The 20,993-nt window shown below is 35.7% G+C and overlaps 1 protein-coding gene and 3 non-coding genes across 4 annotated transcripts in view; 2 read left to right on the plus strand and 2 right to left on the minus strand.

Moving 5' to 3' along the window:
- The window catches only part of LOC101889931 (choline O-acetyltransferase), a 180,568-nt gene extending 169,927 nt beyond the window's left edge, over positions 1–10,641 (plus strand). Inside the window, exons 8-9 of the mRNA XM_020037437.2 lie at positions 9,669–9,783; positions 10,258–10,641. Coding sequence (XP_019892996.2) covers positions 9,669–9,783; positions 10,258–10,529 — 387 coding nt within the window. The 3' untranslated portion in view covers positions 10,530–10,641. The remainder of the gene's footprint in view (positions 1–9,668; positions 9,784–10,257) is intronic.
- TRNAR-UCG (transfer RNA arginine (anticodon UCG)) lies at positions 4,521–4,593 on the minus strand. Its single transcript has one exon. It is a non-coding gene; the product is annotated as a tRNA-Arg (tRNA).
- TRNAR-UCG (transfer RNA arginine (anticodon UCG)) lies at positions 5,239–5,311 on the minus strand. Its single transcript has one exon. It is a non-coding gene; the product is annotated as a tRNA-Arg (tRNA).
- Positions 10,642–14,355: 3,714 nt separating the features above from the next.
- Positions 14,356–17,401, plus strand: LOC101888024 (uncharacterized). Its single transcript, XR_009342609.1, has 2 exons — positions 14,356–14,601; positions 17,122–17,401. It is a non-coding gene; the product is annotated as an uncharacterized LOC101888024 (transcript).
- The last annotated feature ends 3,592 nt before the right edge of the window (positions 17,402–20,993 follow it).

Here is a 20,993-nt window from a genome sequence, read left to right on the forward strand (position 1 = left end):
AGATATAGCTATAGCTCCCATATATATGTTTCATTTGATTTGGGATTTTAAGTCCCTCACATGTGTGATATGCACTCTACGAGAATGATATTTGGTACCAGATAACTTGTGGAGCTCAAAAAAATCTCTGTCAAATTTTATTAAGATCGGATCAGATTTGGATATAGCTCCCATATATATCTTTATCCGATAACAGGTTTATTGCGCATAAAATGGCTAATATCAGTTCAAATGACCTGAATTTTGGCACATCCGACCGCATTCAGTCCAGAAGCAAGTACATCATCTTTGGTACCAGATATCAAATACAGCCGAGAAATAAGTGCTTCAAATGTTGTCAAGATTGGTTGATATTTGGATATAGCTCCCATATATATCTATGTCCGATGATTAATATCACCCCAAATGGTCTGAATTTTGTAATCCCCAACAGAATACTTGTAAATCCATAATACTACATACACAAATCAGGGATGGGAACCTGTTTTCTATGCAGTAAAATTTGACAAGGTAAAGTACAGAAATTGCAGATGGTTGTTCATATTTGTAATAACTTTACCTTCTTTACTTTACCATGACTTTAGCTCTCATATCTATGTTTAATACGATTTGGGGTTTGAGTTTGCACTCCATGAGAATGATATTATGTACCAGATAACTTTTCGAATTGTTGATGCTATTTGAAATTGATTTTTTTTTTGGGAACTGGAACTATCTTAGACGTTTTGAGAATATCGGGATCATTTTCACATTATATCATGTTGTTGAAAATCTTTAACAAAATTTTCCAACAACAACATACTTGTGTTACCCTTACCTAAACTGCAACTTTTCTTAGAATCCAGTTCTTCTAAATCTGTCATCCCCCTTATATAAATTTTGAATATTTCATTTAATACTCGAAACATTCTATTTGACATTTTAGAATTTCATTAGTGCTCTTTTCCAGAAATACAAGAATGTAAAAGTTTTCACCACCAAAACCGATATCTCCTTCAGGATATCGAAAAAATGCAAAATAAAAATTCTTGCATTTCGATTAATTTCATTTCGAAATATTAATTTAGAATTGCAACTACATAAATTTTAAATTGGTATTCTTTCATTATATTCACCAGAAATTCGAATTTTTAGACACACTATAAGTTTTTATTCATTTTCAACTTTTCATTGGCTTTGGACCCTTCCAGAATAACATGAACCTAAATAAGTTACAAAACACCATAACTATGTAACCAAACCAAAAAAAAAATCATTACACATATCTTGACATACAGAGAAGTTGTATTAAAAAAAACATTAAAAATGTTGCTGTGTTTCAAACAAAACTACATACATATATCTATTGCTTTAATTGTTTAAACATTTAAACTGTGTTCATTGTTGTTAGTAGAGTTTTAATTCATAAGGTCACACCCGATCAATAACGAATATATATTTTGAAATCCAAAAACGAAAAGCTGTATTCCTTTATAATTATTATCGAACGAAAAAAAAGTATTGAATGTTATCTGTTAATGTTAGTTACACCAACTCTTGGACTATATATTTATGTTAATTTCCAAACAAAAAAAAACTTGTTACATTTATGTTATAAACTATATAGAAACAAATATATTGTATGTTAATTCATTTAAAAACAACAAAAAAAAAACAATAAATAAATGCGTTATACTCACCATGATAGAAGGACGATTTGTTTTAATCAATTATGAGAGGATAGTAAGTAAAATCTAAAGGCAATGAACTATGACTATGACGATCTTTCCAGATGAATATTAAAAGACAGATAACAGAGAAACTGGAGACTGTTCTTGCTGGAGTAATTCTGTTTGAGGACATTTGGAGTCGATTTAGCGATGTATGTCCGTACGTCTGTCTCTCTGGCTGGAGCGCACGAAAATTATATATATTTTTGCACAGAAAGAGAAACGATAATCCGATTTTGCTTCAACTTTGCAATTCCTAATATTTGCGTCAGTGAAATGGACAATATCGGTCCACTCCTTCTGGTACCTCCCACACAAAGGGTCAAAATTTTGAATAATTGCAACGCTCATAAAATGTGATGTAAGAGTTCGATTGGCTTCAAATTTTACACATCCCAATATTTATATTAAACCAAGGCCTGGTGTTAAGATAGAATATATCGGTCCACTCCTTCTGGTACCTCCCCCACAAAAGTTCGAAATTTTCAAAAAAACATATTTTTTTGAACAAGGAGAAAGAATAATCCGATTTTGCTCCAACTTTGCAAATCCTAATATTTGCGTCAGTGCTAGGTCAAGTGTGAAAATGGACAATATCAAGTACTTCCCCCACGAATGGTCAAAAGTTTGAATAATTATAAATCTTGTAAAATGTGATGCAAAAATCCGATTTCTTAAAATTTCACACATCCCATTATTTTCATAAACCCCGGATCTGGTGTTAAGATGGAATATATCGGTCCACTGCTTCTGCTACCTCCCCCACAAAAGGTCGAAATTTTGAATATCCATTAAGCTCGTAAAATCCGAAATTAACATCGGATTCCATTTATCAACACAGGATATGTTACAAAAAAAGCAGTAGAGATCGGATCATTCCTCCTGCTACCTCCCCCACAAAGGGTCAAAGTTTTAAATAACCGACCAGTCAAAATATTTTAAAATAATAGAACATTGGCTGAGGGTATACATCTGTCGGCAAAATCGACCGATACTTTTTAACTTGTTTTTTTATGATTTATTTAAACATGAGATTTGGGGGTTAAATCCCCGAAAATTCTCTGAAATTCTCTCCTGGGATATTATACCGCCAGAGGGAAAATTAAAGTGCGATAATGGGCACTCACTAATATTAGTTAAAAGTTCAACTACAGCGGACGGCTAGCTTTGGCGGTAGGGGTACATAAATTTATTTTTAAATGAATGAATTAATTAATAAAAGAGGAAGGTGTACCTTCAGCCAGTCTATAATAAAAGGCACCTTCCTGGACCGGTCCCACTTGTCGGCATAATTTTGGCATTTACATTTTTATGGTGCGGTAATTTACGCATAAGATTTATTATGAAAACCGCCAATGATATAGGTGTGCAATCTGGAACGGATTGGAATAACTTCTGCAGGGAAGTGGTTGTTTTTAGTTCGTTGCAGGACAGGGTGAGGCTTGGTGGCCCAGGGATAATCGTTGAAATATACTAAAGTAAAATCGGAAGGAGACAATTCAACAGAGGAAATTGGGTAGAGGTTTTGGAGGAGTGGAGGCTCCAATAAATGATTTATTGTACCGGTGGAAGAAAGGGCATGTGTATATATATTATAGGCCTATGACGCATAAGGTGAACCATTCCCTAAATTTTGTGGACGCTCAGACAGGGTACCACACTAACACAATTGAAAAGTTACGAAGACATTTAAAGTCTTCACTGCCCGAATATAGCTGTCAGAAAATCTTTTTAAAGGGTGTATACAAAAGTACATATTCTTACAGTGGTGCAGCACTGTGCAATAAATTATTTTCTTTCAAAATTTCGAAAATTTTGGGGGGGGGTACCAAAAGGAGTGGACCAATATTGCCCACCTCCGAACTCGATCTAAGTTTGATAATAATATTACGATGTACTAATAATATTACGACGTACTAATTGTACTAAATCCGATACTCCCTTCGAGAGTTATCGTGCGCACCAGCTAGATAGACGGACGAACGGACGGACATCGCTGGATCGACGATAAATGTCCTGAAACGAATTTGGTTCTGCTTATAAATCAAGAACCGCTGGACTGATTTTCACAATGTTCAGCAAATCGGAATAGTCTCTTGCAAGAAAGAGATAGAATCTAAGAAAATCGCGAAAAATATGAGGGGTATGAAATATGAGGGTATTATATACAGGTCGCAATCTTTGACCCATCCACACGAAATTTTACAATGGTTAGGGTTAAGGTCAGAATTCAAGCCTATTGTTTTTGTAGATGTACATTTAGGGGTTCAAAAGGAAAAAAAAAATGAATGAATTAATAAAATTTCCCAGACTTTGCAGTTGCCCTACAGGTTAATTTTGCATAAAAAGTCAATTAAGCAAGGAAAAAAATCTAGACCATTAACGGCAACGGGATCTATGACATTATTTCAAAAACGAAATCTTCTAAAATGGATTTGGACATAAGGGGGCTTCCCACTTATTGTAGTGTTGTAGGGTATTTCATGGTCGTCCCCGCACGGCTATAGCCTATACTTACTTGTTTTTTGTAGCATTTCCAAAAAATAAATGTTATATGGCAGACCCTGTACATTGTGGTTTACCATAGAATGCCGCATATCAAGCGCTACAGTACGCCATTCAGTCCTGTGCATGGCCTACTGTGATTATTTCGATAATCACCATTTAACAGTAAAATGTATAAAAAATTCTAAATTTGTCACATCAAGCGGTCATTGAAAATTTTGGCTCACCAGCTTTGAACATTTATTTTGCAAAAAATGCAGGACAGACTTCTGTTGCACATGACGCGCTAGAAGTATCTCCAAATTGCGACCGTGACAGGACTCGAACCTGCAATCTTCGGATCCGAAGTCCGACGCCTTATCCATTAGGCCACACGGTCAGGTTAATTCCGTCCGGCTTAGAAGTTTTCTTCAGGCACACACGTAAATAGCAATTAGTTAATAATAGAACAAAATTACATCACAAAATTCTCCATGACTAATTATTTCAAAAACCCAGCTAAAAATTAGGTGGAAACATGTTGTTAATGACACACATAAAGCAACCACATACATTAATCATGTGACATATATGACGAGGGGTTAGGAATGGTTCTAATTTATTTGTAACATATGATGTTTATATAATTTGTTTGTAATCGGTCGGGGCAAATTCCATGGGCAATACGTGAATTGTTTAAAAGAGAACGAAGATAAAAAGAACAGTTAACTTCGTTACGAAACGTAAAATCAAAAACAAGAAAAATGTCCCCGTTTCAATAACAATTTATTAAATATCCATAAATATATGTATATATTTCATCATAAAGGTTTTTTACGGGCATAAAAGTGGGTCTTTAATGGGTCGCAATTAAAAATTCATAAAATTGAAAATATTAGTCCAGACTTGTAAATTGTCCATAAATTAGTTTGGTTTATCTAGGGTCATCATGAGTTATTGATTTAAGTGTATTATTATTATTTTTTTTTAAATTTCAAAATATTAATAAAAAATACACAAAAGAAATAGTTCACCTACAATTCTTCGACCGTGACAGGACTCGAACCTGCAATCTTCGGATCCGAAGTCCGACGCCTTATCCATTAGGCCACACGGTCATATTGCAACTGTTGCCACATATTGTATTTAAAGTCAAGGAACATCTCGTTAATATAACAGTTCTTAAAATACATGGTGTTGCCACATCTATTTTTATAAAAACCTGTTTATTGGAGACAACAACCATTACAATACGACTTTTGTTATATTCACAGGATGCTTCCATAAAATTATATTTCTTAAAAATTGTTAATCTAAATCTAAGACATTGAAAATACCTATCTACAATTAAAACCAGAAAGGAAATGTCAAAAGTCGGGCGGGGCCGACTATATGATACCCTACACCACTATGCATATAGATTAGTATTTTAGATTTCCCGTAAAAACAGAGAAGTAGATCATACCACCTATCAACATTTGGCTTTAGAGCAGTTATAATATGGTTTCAGAGAGAACTAATATATGGAAGGCATAACCACTTCTGAATCGATTTTCACTAAATTTGCCAAAGATATTTTTATCGTTTGTACCAAATAACATTGCTATAGAGTGCATTGCTTCGAGAAGGATTATATTAACACAAGTAAAAAAGCTGTAAGTTCGGTCGGTCGGGACTTTGAATACCTTCCACCATTTGGAACAAATTTGGCAATTTTTAAAGAAATATTAAATCACTTAAAAAATTCTATTAAAATCGTAAAAATAGCGAATGTAGTCGTTATATTAGGGACTATATTACGACGTGGACCGGCATACGCAACTTTTGACATAAGCCATTACAATATTCAAATGCGAAACTTGAAAAAAGTCGGTGAATAATGTAGCTAAAATCATCAAAATTCCATTTTATGGAGGCTATACCAAAACATGGACCTACACAGACAATTTTCTGTCTTAGGCTGTAGAATCTATTCGATATTCAAATACCATATTCCGGAGAATAATGTCGCTAAAATCACCAAAAGATACCGTTAAATGGGGCTATACGAAGACGTGGACCTGCACAGACAATTTGCTGTCATAGGCTGTAGCATCCATTGCGAACATTAAATACCAACTTTGAATCAATTCCGGTGAATAATGTAGCTAAAATCATGAAAATACCGAATATAGGGAGTTGCCGTTAAATGGGGCTATACGAAGACGTGGACCTGCACAAACAATTTTCTGTCATATGATATAGCATTCATTACGAACTTCAAATACCAATTTTGAAACAATTCCGGTGAATAATTAGCGACACTAAGATGATCAAAATACCGAATATCGGGAGGTGCCGTTATTTGGGGCTATACCAAAACGTGGACCTACAGGGCCGGTTTCCAATACCAAAAGTCCTACGGACATAATATACATTTGAGTCAAATTTTATCAGCCTACCTCATTTCGTTCGGATGCTAGAGACGGATAGACGGACGGACATCGCTTAATCGACATAGAATTGTATGCTGATCAAGAATATTACATTGTGGGGAGCCGAGTCCCGCCAAATAAAAACCTACGTCCCGAAATTCACTCCATTTGGGATGATATCAACCATTATTTGCACAATAAACCTGAAATCGGATTGAGGATATATAAGGGAGCTATATACAAATCTTAGCCTATCTCGATAAAAATTTGCCAAAGGTATTTCCGAGCTCTATAAGATATTTGGTACCAAATATCTTTCTTGTGGAGTGCATATTACTTATGCGCTTCGCGGGAATGGGCCAAAATACCACAGAGCAACATTCGGGCAGTATGTGACGGGTCTCATTGGCCATTTGAAGGCCATAATTGGTGCCAATAGTGACCAATTCGAACAAATGTAAACTTATTCTAAAATTTGATACTATTTCTGACATTTTTTGCTTCCATTTAATAAAATTTAAAATAAAATATAAAAATGATGGCGTTTGACTTTGTTGCAGTTTTTTTTTTTATCTCACCCTGTGTGCGGGAGCTATATCCAAATCTGAACCAATCCTGATACAATTTGGCAGAGGTATTTCTTGGCTGAATCTGATACCTGGTACCAAATATCAACCTTGTGGTGTGCGTATTACGAATGTGAGAGACTTAAACACCAACTCGGATGAAACATAAATATGGGAGCAACAGATATATCTGAACCGATTTTCATCAAATTTATTGTGCTTGCTTCTATGCTGAACTCCATCGGAAGTGCCAAATTTCAGGTAATTTTGACTTATGTTGTCCATTTAGTGCACAATTAACGCGAAATCGGTAGAAGATATATATGGGAGTTATATCGAAATTTGAACCGATTCTCACCACTTTCAATAGGGACGAACTCTTGGCCCAATCAAATATTGTTTGCAAAATTTCATCTCAATTGGATAATTAATGCGACCTGGATTTTGTTCACAAAAATGCATGGACAGATGGACTGACTTGCATAAATCTACTCAGTAAGTGATTCTATGAAGATCCTCAAAAGAAACTATGGGTCTTTTTTATTTCCTTCTCCATGTTACAAACAAATGCAAACAAAGACCCTTAGCACAATGTGGTGTAGGGTATAAAAAAAAAATAAAAGAAATTCTAAACTTCAGTTCCATGTGTCAAATGATTGGGTTTCAATTGGCGTGTATTCCAAACATTTATAATTTTTAGAGATTTCATGACCTAAGCCTTATGGCAAAGGAAACAACGAGCCTCGTCGAAACCGTCTCAAAATATTTCGACTCCACTGATGTGCCTTCGTATGTCTGTCTGGCTGTTTGGTGAGCATGATAACTGTCGACACTAATATTTGATCTAGACAAAGCACTATCAAAATGTTGATGGAATTCTCATATGGGTAATACCGGTCCATTTCTCCCAGTAAAGGGTACGTCAAATATTATTTTTATACCCTCTACCTTTAAAAAGAGGGTATATTAACTTTGTCATTCCGTTTGTAACATGCCTAAGTATTCGTTATAGACCCCATAAAGTATATACATTCATAATCAGCAAAAATTCTAAATCGATTTAACGATGTCCGTCCGATAGAACCCATATTAGCCCGTCATATCACAGTACCTCTCGATATTCGGGACTTTAACGATTTTCGCCACCTTTTTTTAAAGAATTTGTCTAAAAATTGGTATTTGTAGTTCGTAATGGATTCTAGCCCATGTGGCGGAACATTGTATGTATAAGTCTACGTTTTCGTATAGTCCCAACATAACGGTACCTCCGGATATTCTGTCTTTTGATGATTGTTGCCACATTTTTTCCAAAGGTGGGTATTTGTATTTCGTAATGGGTTCTAGCTCCGGTGGCGGAACATGGTACATATAGGTCCACGTTTGGGTATAGCCTCCCTGTAATGGTATGTCCCGACAGTCAGTGTTTTGATGATTTTCGCCATATTTTTCCACGGATTTGTCCAACAATTGGTATTTGTAGTTCGTAATGGGTTCAAGTTCCTGTGGCGGAAAATAGTATGTATTGGTCCACGTCTCCAAATAATGGTACCTTCCGATATTCGGTATTTTCATGATTTTTGCCACCCTCTTTCCACGGATTTTTGTATGCAGGTCCAAGTCTTCGTATAGCCCCCATGTAAAGATACCTCCTGATATTCGGTATTTTGATGATTTCAGCAACATCATTCACCGGAATCGTTTCAAATTTCCTACTGGAAGATCCTAATGGGTACTACGACCTAAGACAGAAAATTGTCTGTGCAGGTCCACGTCTTCGGTACCTCCCGATACTCCGTATTTTCATGATTTTTGCGACATTATTCACCGTAATTGTAACAAATTTCGTATTTGAAGTTCGTGATGGACACTACAGCCTATGACAAAAAATTTAGTATACATGTCCACGTCTTCATATAGTCCCCATAAAACGGCTTTTATTTAAGTGGTAGTTTTCGGTTTTTTTTATTAATTTGAAATTTTTAATTTCTTTTGATATGGTGGAGGGTATTAAAAGATCGGCCTGGCCGAATTTACCCTCTTTTTTACTTGTTTTTTTAGCTGCACTGTGTTGTAATATTACAAAAAAATAATTCCAAAAGCTGCTCCTCAGGAAAGAATGTAACCTGGATTGTCTTCCATGACAATGAAAACAAACTTCTTATTAGGAATTGGACTGAGAGTAGTGGGCGATAACTGGCAACTTCCACAAGTTTCCTATAAAACGAAGTCAAGGTAAGTGATAGTCAAAATATTGGGATTGCAGTATATCATTGTTTACCTAATTTAAACAAAGGCATTGCACTCATTGTCTAGTCGAAAATCTCTTCCCCTCTTTGCCCCTCTCCGAAAAAGACGTATTATTATTGTCCACGATAAGTACTGCAGTTCATAAATCGTTAATTAAAACATGTAATCTAATCTCTAAATACTCGATTACGCCATTGTAATTAGAACCCATTGCACTTTTACTTTAATTAATATTTTTTTTTTATCAGAAACCGAAATTTCTAACCAAATATGAAATGGAAAGTTCATATAAAATGCATGGAGCAGAACTGCCGGCAATCAGAAGTGTCGTGGACGTTACATTTATTGGGAGCACTATGAAATGTAAGTAAATTGATCAAACAAAAATTGTTTATCACAAAAAAAAGGATATATTGATATCCTTTGCCGAGAATTGGGCAAAATACCGCAGAGCAACAGCGTGTGACGGTTTCATTGGCCGTTTGAAGGCCATAATTCGTGCCAAAGGTGTCCAATTCGAACAAATCTAAATTTATTCTAAAATTTGATGCTATTTCCGACATTTTTTACTTTCTCTCAATAAAATAAAAAAAAATAAAAATTATGGCTTTGGACTTTGTTGCAGTTTTTTTTTATCTCAAGAACAAGAAGAAAAACAAGAATTCACACCCTGGTACTCAATGCTGGTACTATAAAAATTGAAAATGAAAAATAGTTTCCTTATTTTTTTATTTATTTATTTTTTTTTGATATTTTTCCTACAAAAAAATTCATTTCATATTTTTATAGCAAAATATTTTAATATTAAATATTTTTCCTCTTTTCTATTTTTTTTAGTTCTCTATTTTATTCTAAGCCTATTTTTGGTCTGCTTGACGGTCGGGGCGTTCCCACCTCCTCCAATAGCTGACGAAACACCACTAGATTCTTCGATTACCGACAATAATATTCCACCAATTGAATCCGATATGGGCTATAATGGACCACCAACCGAAGCTCCAAGTGATTTAAGACCTGTACCTCCCACAGCCAAGGGCGTCCTGACTTATAACCTAAAATCAAAAAATACCTTTGTACCACGCGATTATTATGAGGAACAAGTTTTTTGAAATACATGTGAATATATGGTATTAAAAAAAAAGTAAAAAAAAATTTCGGCCTGGCCGAACTTTTAAAAACCTCCGCCATTTGGTAAATAAAACGTTTTTATATTCAAGTATATGAATTCAAAATTTAAACTTCAAATGCAGGAAGGCCGATTAGATACAGCTGTTAAACTTTTTAAAAAACCATAAAGTGGGTTAAGTCGTCGCATGGAGGCCATACCAAAACGGGAACCTCCCCAGACAATTTTATGCTTCAAGGGTTGTCATCTATCAAATCTTCTTAAATAGCAAATTTGAAACAATTACTTGACTAAATGTGACTAGGATTATCCAAATACCACGTATCGGAGGGTATCGTGTGCGCTATAGGAAAACGTGAACCTATATTTTCAATGTTCTGCCGCCGAAGCTAGAACCCATTATGAACTACAAATATTAATTTTTAAACAAATAAAAAAAATACTGCATATCCGGTGGTACCATTATACCAAAACGTTGACCTATATATATCATGTTCCACCACCGGAGCTAGAACCCATTACGAACTGCAAATACCAATTTTCAGACAAATCCGTGGAAAAATGTGGTAAAAATCATCAAAACACCGATTATCGGGAGGTAACGTTATAAAGGGGGCCCTACCAAAACGTAGACCTATATATACCATCTTCCGCCACAGGAGCTAGAACCCATTATGAACTACAAATACCAATTTTTAGACAAATCCGTGGAAAAAGGTGACAAAAATCTGCAAAATACAGAATATCGGGAGGTACCGTATATGGGGGCTATATAAAAACGTAGACCTCTACACACAATGTTTCCCCACCGGTGCTAGATCCTATTATGACATACAAATACCAATTTTAGACAAATTCGATAATAAAAAGGTGGCGAAAATCATCAAAATACCGAATATTGGGAGGTACCATTATATGGGTATATGGGGGCTATACCAAACCCATCCTAGACACAATACAAATTTTTAAGCTCTTCGTCAAATAATGTGTTCTGTATCGTGAGTTCAACAGACAGACGGACATCGTTAAATCGACGTAGAATATTATGCTGATATATTAATACAGCGTGAGGTAAAAAAACTGCACCTAACTTCAGACTGCTGTCATTTCTAAGCCACTCGTCCGATAGTTGTTAAAATTATTCCAGTGACAGCTCATTATATTGTTTACAATAGTACGAAGGCATTTTGGTGAGAATTTTCCGGAAAAAGATTTATTCGTGATGGTATTCAAACGTGATAGTATGATTTCTTTATATTTGGCTGGAAAACCACAAGTGGCTATCGTTAGAGCACCACTCCAGCATTTAAATATGAATAAGTCTTTTGTGTTCCGTACCATCGCTCGTTACCGTGATACTGGTAGCGTAGCCCGACGTCAAGGAAGTGGAAATGGAAGAAAACAGAACATCAGCAGAAATGTTTCGAAAAATAAGGATGCGTCTTGATCGAAACCCACATCGCAGTGGCCGAAAAATGGCTCGTGGGCTGAACATATCGCAATATTCCATTCGGGAAATATTGAGAAATGAGGTCGGGGTAAAACCATTGAAATTCCAAAAAGAGAAAGAACTTACAGCGCAACAGAAAGAAAATAGACTCAAAAGAGCTAAAGAATTGCTTCGCTTGGCCGAATGTGGTGAACTGCCGAATTTGGTTTTCTCCGATGAGAAAACATTCGTTGTCCAGCAGTTTGTAAACAAGCAAAATGATCGTGTTTACTTGCCGAAGAGGTCAGCTGAAAATGTGCACCTTCGGTTGGCCACCAGAACTCAAGCGGCGGCCATGGTAATGGTGCGGTCGCTCTCCGCTCTTAATAATCGACCGTGGCATCAGAATAAATGCCGAATATTATAGCTTAAATATTCTGCAGGGGTGTATTAAAGTCTTGGCTACGCAAACATTTTGGCCGCAGACCTTGGATATTCCAGCAGGACTCAGCACGCGCCACCAAAGAATGGTTACAAAATGAGCTTTCTCGCTTCATTTTCAGCGCACAATGGCCACCAAAATCTCCGGATACCAATCCGTTGTACTATTGTGTCTGGAGTATTTTGGAAAACAAGGTTGGCACTAAAAATATCAAAGTATCGATCATCGCAAGCAAGCGCTTCGCCGGGAATGGGCCAAAATACCACAGAGCAACATTCGGGCAGCATGTGGCGGTTTCATTGGCCGTTCGAAGACCAGAATTCGTGCCAAAGGTGACCAATTCGAACAAATCTAAACTTATTCTAAAATTTGATGCTATTTCCGGCATTTTTTGCTTTCATTTAATAAAATTTGAAAAAAAAATGTAAAAATTATGGCGTTTGACTTTGTTGCCGCTTTTTTTATCTCATCCTGGTCCTCACCCACAAAGGGTTGCATTTTTCAATACTTTTATCCGTCAGCGATTCTTTTCAATTAACTTTATCTATATAAAGTGAAGGAAGTAGTCAATATATACCAAACCTGGCACGTCGCTATATTTATATCATATTTATTTAAGTCTGATACGAAATGGATAATATTGGCCTATTCCTTCGGAACCTATTCCATAGAGGGTCAAAAATTTGAATAAACATAGCGGAAATCAAAATATATTTAAATAATCGAGAGTATACATCTGTCGGCTAAAACGGCTGATGCTTTTAAATTGTTTTATATCCTCCACCATTCTATGAAGGGTATATTAACTTTGTCATTCCGTTTGTAACTCCTCCATGTCAGACCCAACAAAGTATATTAACTTTTGATCAGCGTATAATTCTAAGTCGATTTAGCGATGTCCGTCTGTCTGTAATCACGCTGTCTTTCGAAAGAATTGAGATAGAAGGCTAAAATCTTACACACATGTTTATTTTGCCAGTAGGCAGATTAAGTTCGTAAATGGGTCATGTAGGTCCACGTTTTCATATAACCCCCATATAGAAGTACCTCCCGATATTCGGTATTTTGATGATTTTAGCGACATTATTCACCGGAATTGTAGTTTAAAATTTCAAGATTTAGAGTTCGTAATGGAAACTACAGTCTGTGACACAAAATTTTTATGTAGGTTAAGGACTTCGTGTAGGCCCCATATTTAGATTTTAAGTACAATACTCACCGAAATTGTTTGAGATGTCGTATTTGAAGTTCGAAATGGATGCTACAGCCTGTGACAGAAAATATTCTATGCAGGTCCAGGTCTTCGTATAGCTCCGATATAACGGTACCTCCCTATATACGGTATTTTAAAAATGCTACATTATACCAGTTTATAATATAGTAATGGCTTATAAGAAACAATGCCTATGTAGGTCCAGGTCGTATAGACCCCAATATAACGGCTATGTTCGGTATTTTTAAGATTTTAACAGAATTTTGAACGGATTTTATTTTTTGAAAATTTCCAAATTCATTCCAAATGGTGGAGGGGTATTCAAAGTTCGGCCCGGCCAACTCTTCTTCTTCTTATTTTTTTTTTTTTTATTTCCTTGACTTAAGATTCAAAAGTCCGCCAGGAAATACTTTCTTGGAATCGGGTTACGAATATCTAGAGGCGAAAAATTGTTCATACACATGTGAATGTTCTTTTTCCGCCAATTTGAAAAACCTTGGAAAATGTTAATGACCGTGCTGAGTCACAATCAGCGTGAAAAGAATATGGCAAGTTCGTCTTCAACAATTAAATTAATAACATAAATGTTCGAATTGCAACATCATTCTGATATATTAGATCATATCAGGTACACTTGTCATTCATTATGGAACAAATGAATTGATAAAATTCAACAAATCAAATATCTTTTTTGTGTTTTTTGAAAAAAAAAATCTGCCAAAATTCCAAAAGTCTATTCCTCCGATACTGATCAAATTTCCCAATAATAATAACTATCTTATCAAAATAATATTTTGTTTTTCGACAAGTAAATTCACTTAGAATCTACATGGTTATCTAGCCTCAAGAGTAGTAATTGAGAAGAACTATAAAAGCTTCGAAATAATGGAGAAACAGCATCAGTTTCTTTACAAACGTCTTCTTTGAGGTGTCAGTCAAACGACAAAGAGAAACAACAACAATAATGAAATGTAAGTAGAAGTGTATAAACGTATAAAGGACATAAGAAAAACTAAAAAAAAAAACAAATAAAAAGAACTGTAACTTCGGCCGGGCCTATCTATGAATACCCTCCACCATTTGGAACGAATTTGAAAAATTTCAAAAAATAAATCCCTAAAAAATTCTGTTAAAATTTTAAAAATACAGGATACAGCCGTTATGTTGGGATCTATACACGACATGGACCTGCATAGACATTGTTTGTCATAAGTCATTACCATATTAAAATTCGAAACTTAAAAAAATCGGTAAATAGTGTAGCTAAAATCATCAAAATACCGAATATCGGAAGCGACCGTTATTTGGGGGCTTTACGAAGATGTGGACCTGCACAGACAATCTCCTGTCATAGACTGTAGTATCCGTTACGAACTTCAAATACCAAATTTAAAACAATTCCGGTGAATAATGACGCTAAAATCATCAAAATACTGAATTTCAGGAGGTACCGTTATATGGGGGCTATATGAAAACGTGGACCTGCACAGACAATTTTCTGTCATAGGCTGTAGTATCCATTTCGAACTTCAAATACGTAATTTGAAACAATTCCAGTTAATAATGACGCTAAAATCATAAACATACCGAATGCTGGGAGGTACCGCGTTATGAGGGCTATAAGAAGACATCTACTTGCACAGACAATTTTCTATCTTAGGCAGTAGTATCCATTACGAACTTCAAATACCAATTTTGAGACAATTCCGGTGAATAATTACGCTAAAATCGTCAAAATGCCGAATATCGGCAGGTACCGTTATATAGGGGCTACATGAAAACGTGGACCTACATGGCCCATTTACGAACTTAACCTGCCTACTGGAAAAATAAACATGTGTGCAAAATTTTATCTCAATTCGTTCGAAAGATTACAACAGACAGACAGACGGACATCGCTAAATCGACTTAGAATTTTACGCTGATCAAGAATATATACTTTGTTGGGTCTGACATGAGCATTTATAGGAGTTACAAACGGAATGACAAAGTTAATATACCCACCATAGTATGGTGGAGGGTATAAAAAGTATAAGTCAGATGTATACCCTCAGCTAATGTTCGATTATTTAAATATATTTTGACTTCTGTAATGGTTATTCAAACAGTTCAGCCCCTATGGAGCAGGTTTCGAAGAAATGGGCCAATATTGTCCATTTCGTATTGAACCTGAAAAAAAATTATAAAAATAATAAAATCATAAAAATATTGTAATGTGCCAGGTATGAACTATGCCGACTACCTCCTTCACTTAATATGAGATAGGTGACAAAAAATATTGAAATGTGCGTGAGGTACCGGATATCCTTCCTTGTGAATCGTGACCCGAAATATTGGTATGACCAAAATTACAAGAACATCAAACATTTATATTCCATTTCATGCGAAATCATAAATTCCGTTAGATTCCACATTCATATTGGATTTCCGGTTGAAAGAAATATTTAGATATAGCAAGTTGTAAAGAATCGCCGATTTGTTTCACAAGTTATGACAGATAAAAGTATTGGAAAGTATTGTGACCCTTTGTGGGTGAGGTAGCGGAAGGGGTCCGCAAATATATATCATCTTCACAACATATCTTGCATTAGCAAAAATGTTTGGATGTGTGAAACTTGAAAAGGTTTGTGGGAGGGGTACCAGAAGAAATTGTACGACCTCTACCATCTTTATAACAGATCTTGTATTGATGGAAATATTGAGATGTACCAAGTCTGAATGGAATCGGATGTTAATTTCGTGTTTTAAAAGCATCATGTTTATTCAAAATTTTGACCCTTTGTGGGCGAGGTACCCCAAGGAGTGGACCGATATACCCCAGCTTCACACCTTGGGTCATTAAAAATATTGTGATTTGCGACATTTGAAGACAATCGGACTCTTACATCATATTTAATAAGAGTTATAGTTATTCAAAATTGTTCACCCTGTTCACCAGATTTTGTGCTGATAGAAATATTGAGATGTGCCAACTTTGAAGGGAATCGTATGTTAGGTTTGCGTTTTATGATCTTCGTGGTTTTTCAAAATTTTGACCCTTTGTGGGGTAGGTACCAAAAGAGTGGACCGACATTTCCCAGCTTCACCTAGAATAAAATTTTGCGATGTGCGAAATCTGAAGACAATCTTTCTTATTCTTATTTCACAATCTTTAAATGCTTAAATTGTTGGAGGTACCATTATATAGAGGCTATACTACCGAACAGCTGCTGGTACAGTTATATGAAGGCTATATGAAAACGGGGATCACTTTCAATACCAAAAATTCAGCAAATTAATTAATTTTTAATTTATTTATTAATTAAATTATTAATTTATGTTTAATTAAGCAACTAATTAATTTATATTTAAATAATCATTTATTTTTTATTAACATTTTTTTTTAATTTTTAAATACTAACTTAGGTTTTTTATTCACTTTTATTAATGTATATATCATTTATTTATTTAAACAAAATAAATAAATATTTTTTTCTTCTTTCCTTTCACAGTTCTACACTTCATTTTGAGCATCTTCTTGCTCGGAGTTGCCGTAAATGCTGTTCCATACTTGCCAACTGCCCCACCAACTCCACCGGTTGAAAACGCTACCGCACCACCTCCGAGCAATGGCGGTTACGTGGGACCACCAACTGAACCTCCAACCCCAAGGCCACCACCAGTCGCAACAGTTGTTCCAATTTATCCCTAAATACTAAAATGTTATGTGATTTGGATTTTTGTGGTCTTAAATAAAAGCAAATAACCTACGGATTATCATAAAAATTGTAATATTTCACTAATTATTCGATAACAGGTAGAACGTACAGAGTATTATTTATGCGAGTTTGTTTTAGTTCACTCTCGATTACACTGTTCAACACAAAAAATTATTACGCGGAAATCCAGGAGATTATGAAACTAGAGCGAACAAGTTAAAAAGCAGTAAGTTCGGCCGGGCCGAACTTTTAATACCCTCCACCATTTGCAACGAATTTGGAAATTTTCAAAAAATAGAATCCTTAAAAAAATTTTTTAAAATTTTAAAAATACCGAATATAGCCGTTATATTGGGGTCTATACGACGTGGACATACATAGGCATTGTTTGTCATAAGCCATTACCATATTCAAATTCGAAACTTAAAATAAACGGTGAATAATGTAGCTAAAATCATCAAAATACCGATTATCGGGAGGTACCATTATACCGGAGCTGTGCGAAGACCTGGACCAGCATAGACAATTTTCTGTCACAGGCTGTAGCATCCATTACGATCTTCAAATACGACATCTTAAACAATTTCGGTGAGTATTGTACCTAAAATCGTCAAAATACCGAATATAGGGAGGTATTGATATATGGGGCCTATACGAAGACCTGGACCCGCACAGACAATTTTCGGTCACAGACTGTAGTTCCCATAACGAACTTCAAATACCAATTTTGAAACAATTCCGATGAATAATGTCGCCAAAATCATCAAAATACCGAATATAGGGAGGTACCGTTATATGTGGGCTATACGAAGACGTGGATTTGCACAGACAATTTTCTGTCTTAGGCTGTAGTATCCATTACGAATTTCAAATACCAATTTTGAAACAATTCCGGTGAATAATGTCGCTAAAATCATGAAAATACCGAATATTGAAATCGGAGTAAGGATATTTAGCTAATTTCGAATGTATTTCCGAGCTCCATAAGATACCAACCAAATATCATTGTTGTCGAATGGATATTACGAATTTGAGGGACTTAAACACCAAATCGGATGAAACATTTATATGAGAGCTATAGCTATCTAAATTTGATGTACCTGATTCTAGACATTCGATTCGGTCGGATGTACCAAAATTCAGGACTTTTGGGCAGATATTCGCCATTTGGTGCACAATTAACCCGAGTCTGTTAATGTGAGGAACTTAAACACCAAATCGGATGACACATATGTATGGGAGCCATATGTGCATCGATTTTCACTAAATTTGATGTACTTGCTCTAGACTGATTTCGATTGGGTGTGCTAAAATTCAGGTCATTTGGACTTATATTGTCCATTTGGTGCACAATTAAGCCGAAATCGGTTGAAGATATATATGGGAGCTATATTCAAATCTGATTCGATTATCATCAATTTTAATATCGCTGAGTTGTTTCGCAAGTTATAGTAGATAAAAGTATTGAAAATTGTGACTCTTTGTGGGTGAGGTACCAGAAGGGGTTCGCACATATATATCATCTTCACAACAGATCTTGTGTTACCAAAAAATGTTTGAATGTGTGAAATTTGAAGAGAGTGGGATGTTTATTTCGCTTTCTTTGAGCGTTTTTTTTTCAAAATCTTGAACCCTATATGGGGGGCGTATCGACCTCTACCATATTTACAACAGATATTGTGTAGATGGAAATATTAAGATGTGCCAAGTGTCAATGAAATCCAATGTTAATTTCGCGTTTTATGAGCTTCGTGGATATTCAAAATTTTGGCTCATCGTTGGGGTGGTACCAGAAGGAGTGGACCGACACATTCCCACTTCACAGCAGATCTTGTATTAGTAAAAATAATGGGATGTGTAAAATATGAGGAGAACCGGATACATATTTTGGATTTTATAATCGTTTTGAAAATTCAAAACTTTGACAATTTGTGGGGGATGTACCAGAAGAAAGTGGTCCGATCTCTACCATATTTACAACAGATATTGTGTTGATAACAATATTTAGATGTACCAAGCCTGAATGATATTTAATGTTAATTTCGCGTTTTATAAGTTTAATGGATATTCAAAATTTTGACCCTTTGTGGGGGAAGCACTTGATGGAGTGGACCGATATTATCCATTTTTTCACCTGACTGAGAACTGAGGCAAATATTAGGAATCGCAAAGATGGAGCAAAATCGAATTATTGCTTCTCTTTCTGTGCAGAATAAAAATTATATTTTTTTGAACATTACGTCAATTTGTGGGGGAGGTACCAGAAGGAGTGGACTGATGTATTCCACCTTAATACCAGACCTTGAGTTAATAAAATTATTGGGATGTGTGAAATTTGAAGACAGTCGGACATTTATAAGAGTTGTAATTATTCAAAATTTTGACCCATTGTGGGGGAAGTACTTAATAAAGTATACCAATATTATATACCATTTTCGCAGCTGACTTAGCACTGACGCAAATATTAGGATTTGCAAAGTTGGAGCAAAATGGGATTATCGTTTCTCTTTCTGTGCAGAAAATATATTTTTTGAAACTTACGACCTTTTGTGGGGGAGGTACCAGAAGGAGTGGACCGATATATTCCATTTTAACACCACACCTTAAGCTAATAAAAGATGTGATAAGAAAACTGCAACAAAATCAAACGCCATAATTTTTAGATTTTTTTTTTAAATTTTAATTGAATAAAAGCAAAAAATGTTAGAATAAGTTTGGATGTGTCCGAATTGGTCCCTTTGGCCGAATTATGGCCTTCAAACAGCCAATGAAACCCATTCCCCGCGAAGCACTTGCTTGAGGTGATCGACACTTTGGTATTTTTTAGTGCCAACCTTGCTTTCCAAAATACTCCAGACACAATAGCCCAACGGATTGGTATCCGCAGATTTTGGTGCCCATTGTGCGCTGGACCCATTCTTGGGTAGCACGTGCTGAGTGCGATGGTGCTGAGTTCTATTGAAATATTCAAGGTCTGCGGTCAAAATGTTTGCGTGCCCAGGCTTTAATACACCCTTCAGAATACTTTCGCGATAAAATTCGACATTTATTCTGATTCCACAGTCGATTAATACGAGCGGAGAGCGACCACACCATCACCATGACCGGCGCTTGAGTTCTGGTGCACAACTACCGAAGGTGCACATTTTCAGCTAACTTATTTGGCAAGTAAACACTATCATGTTTGTTTGTTTACAAACTGCTGCTGGACAACGAATGTTTTCTCATCGAAGAAAACCAAATTCGGCAGTTTACCACTTTCGGCCAAGCGAAACAACTTCTTAGCCCGTTTGAGTCTTTTTTCTGTTGCGGTGTAAGTTCTTGCTCTTTCTGGAATTTCAATGGCTAATGGCTTTACCCGAGCCCTTTTTTCAATATTTGCCGAATGTAATATTGCGATGTGTTATTCAGATCACGAGCCATTTTTCGGCCACTGCCGCTTCTTTGCTTTTTGAACCATTTCTGCTGATGTTGCTGTTTTCTTCCGTCCACTTCCTTGACGTCTAGCTATGCTACCAGTTTCACGGTAACGAGCGATGTTACGAGACACAAAAGATTTATTCACATTTAAATGCTGGAGTGCTCTAGCGATAGCCACTTGTGGTTTTCCAGCCAAATATAAAGAAATCACACTATCACCCTTGAATTCCATAACGAATAACTTT

This window comes from Musca domestica, unplaced genomic scaffold (genome assembly GCF_030504385.1).
Source record: "Musca domestica strain aabys unplaced genomic scaffold, Musca_domestica.polishedcontigs.V.1.1 1, whole genome shotgun sequence".
Taxonomy (NCBI): Eukaryota; Metazoa; Arthropoda; class Insecta; order Diptera; family Muscidae; genus Musca; species Musca domestica.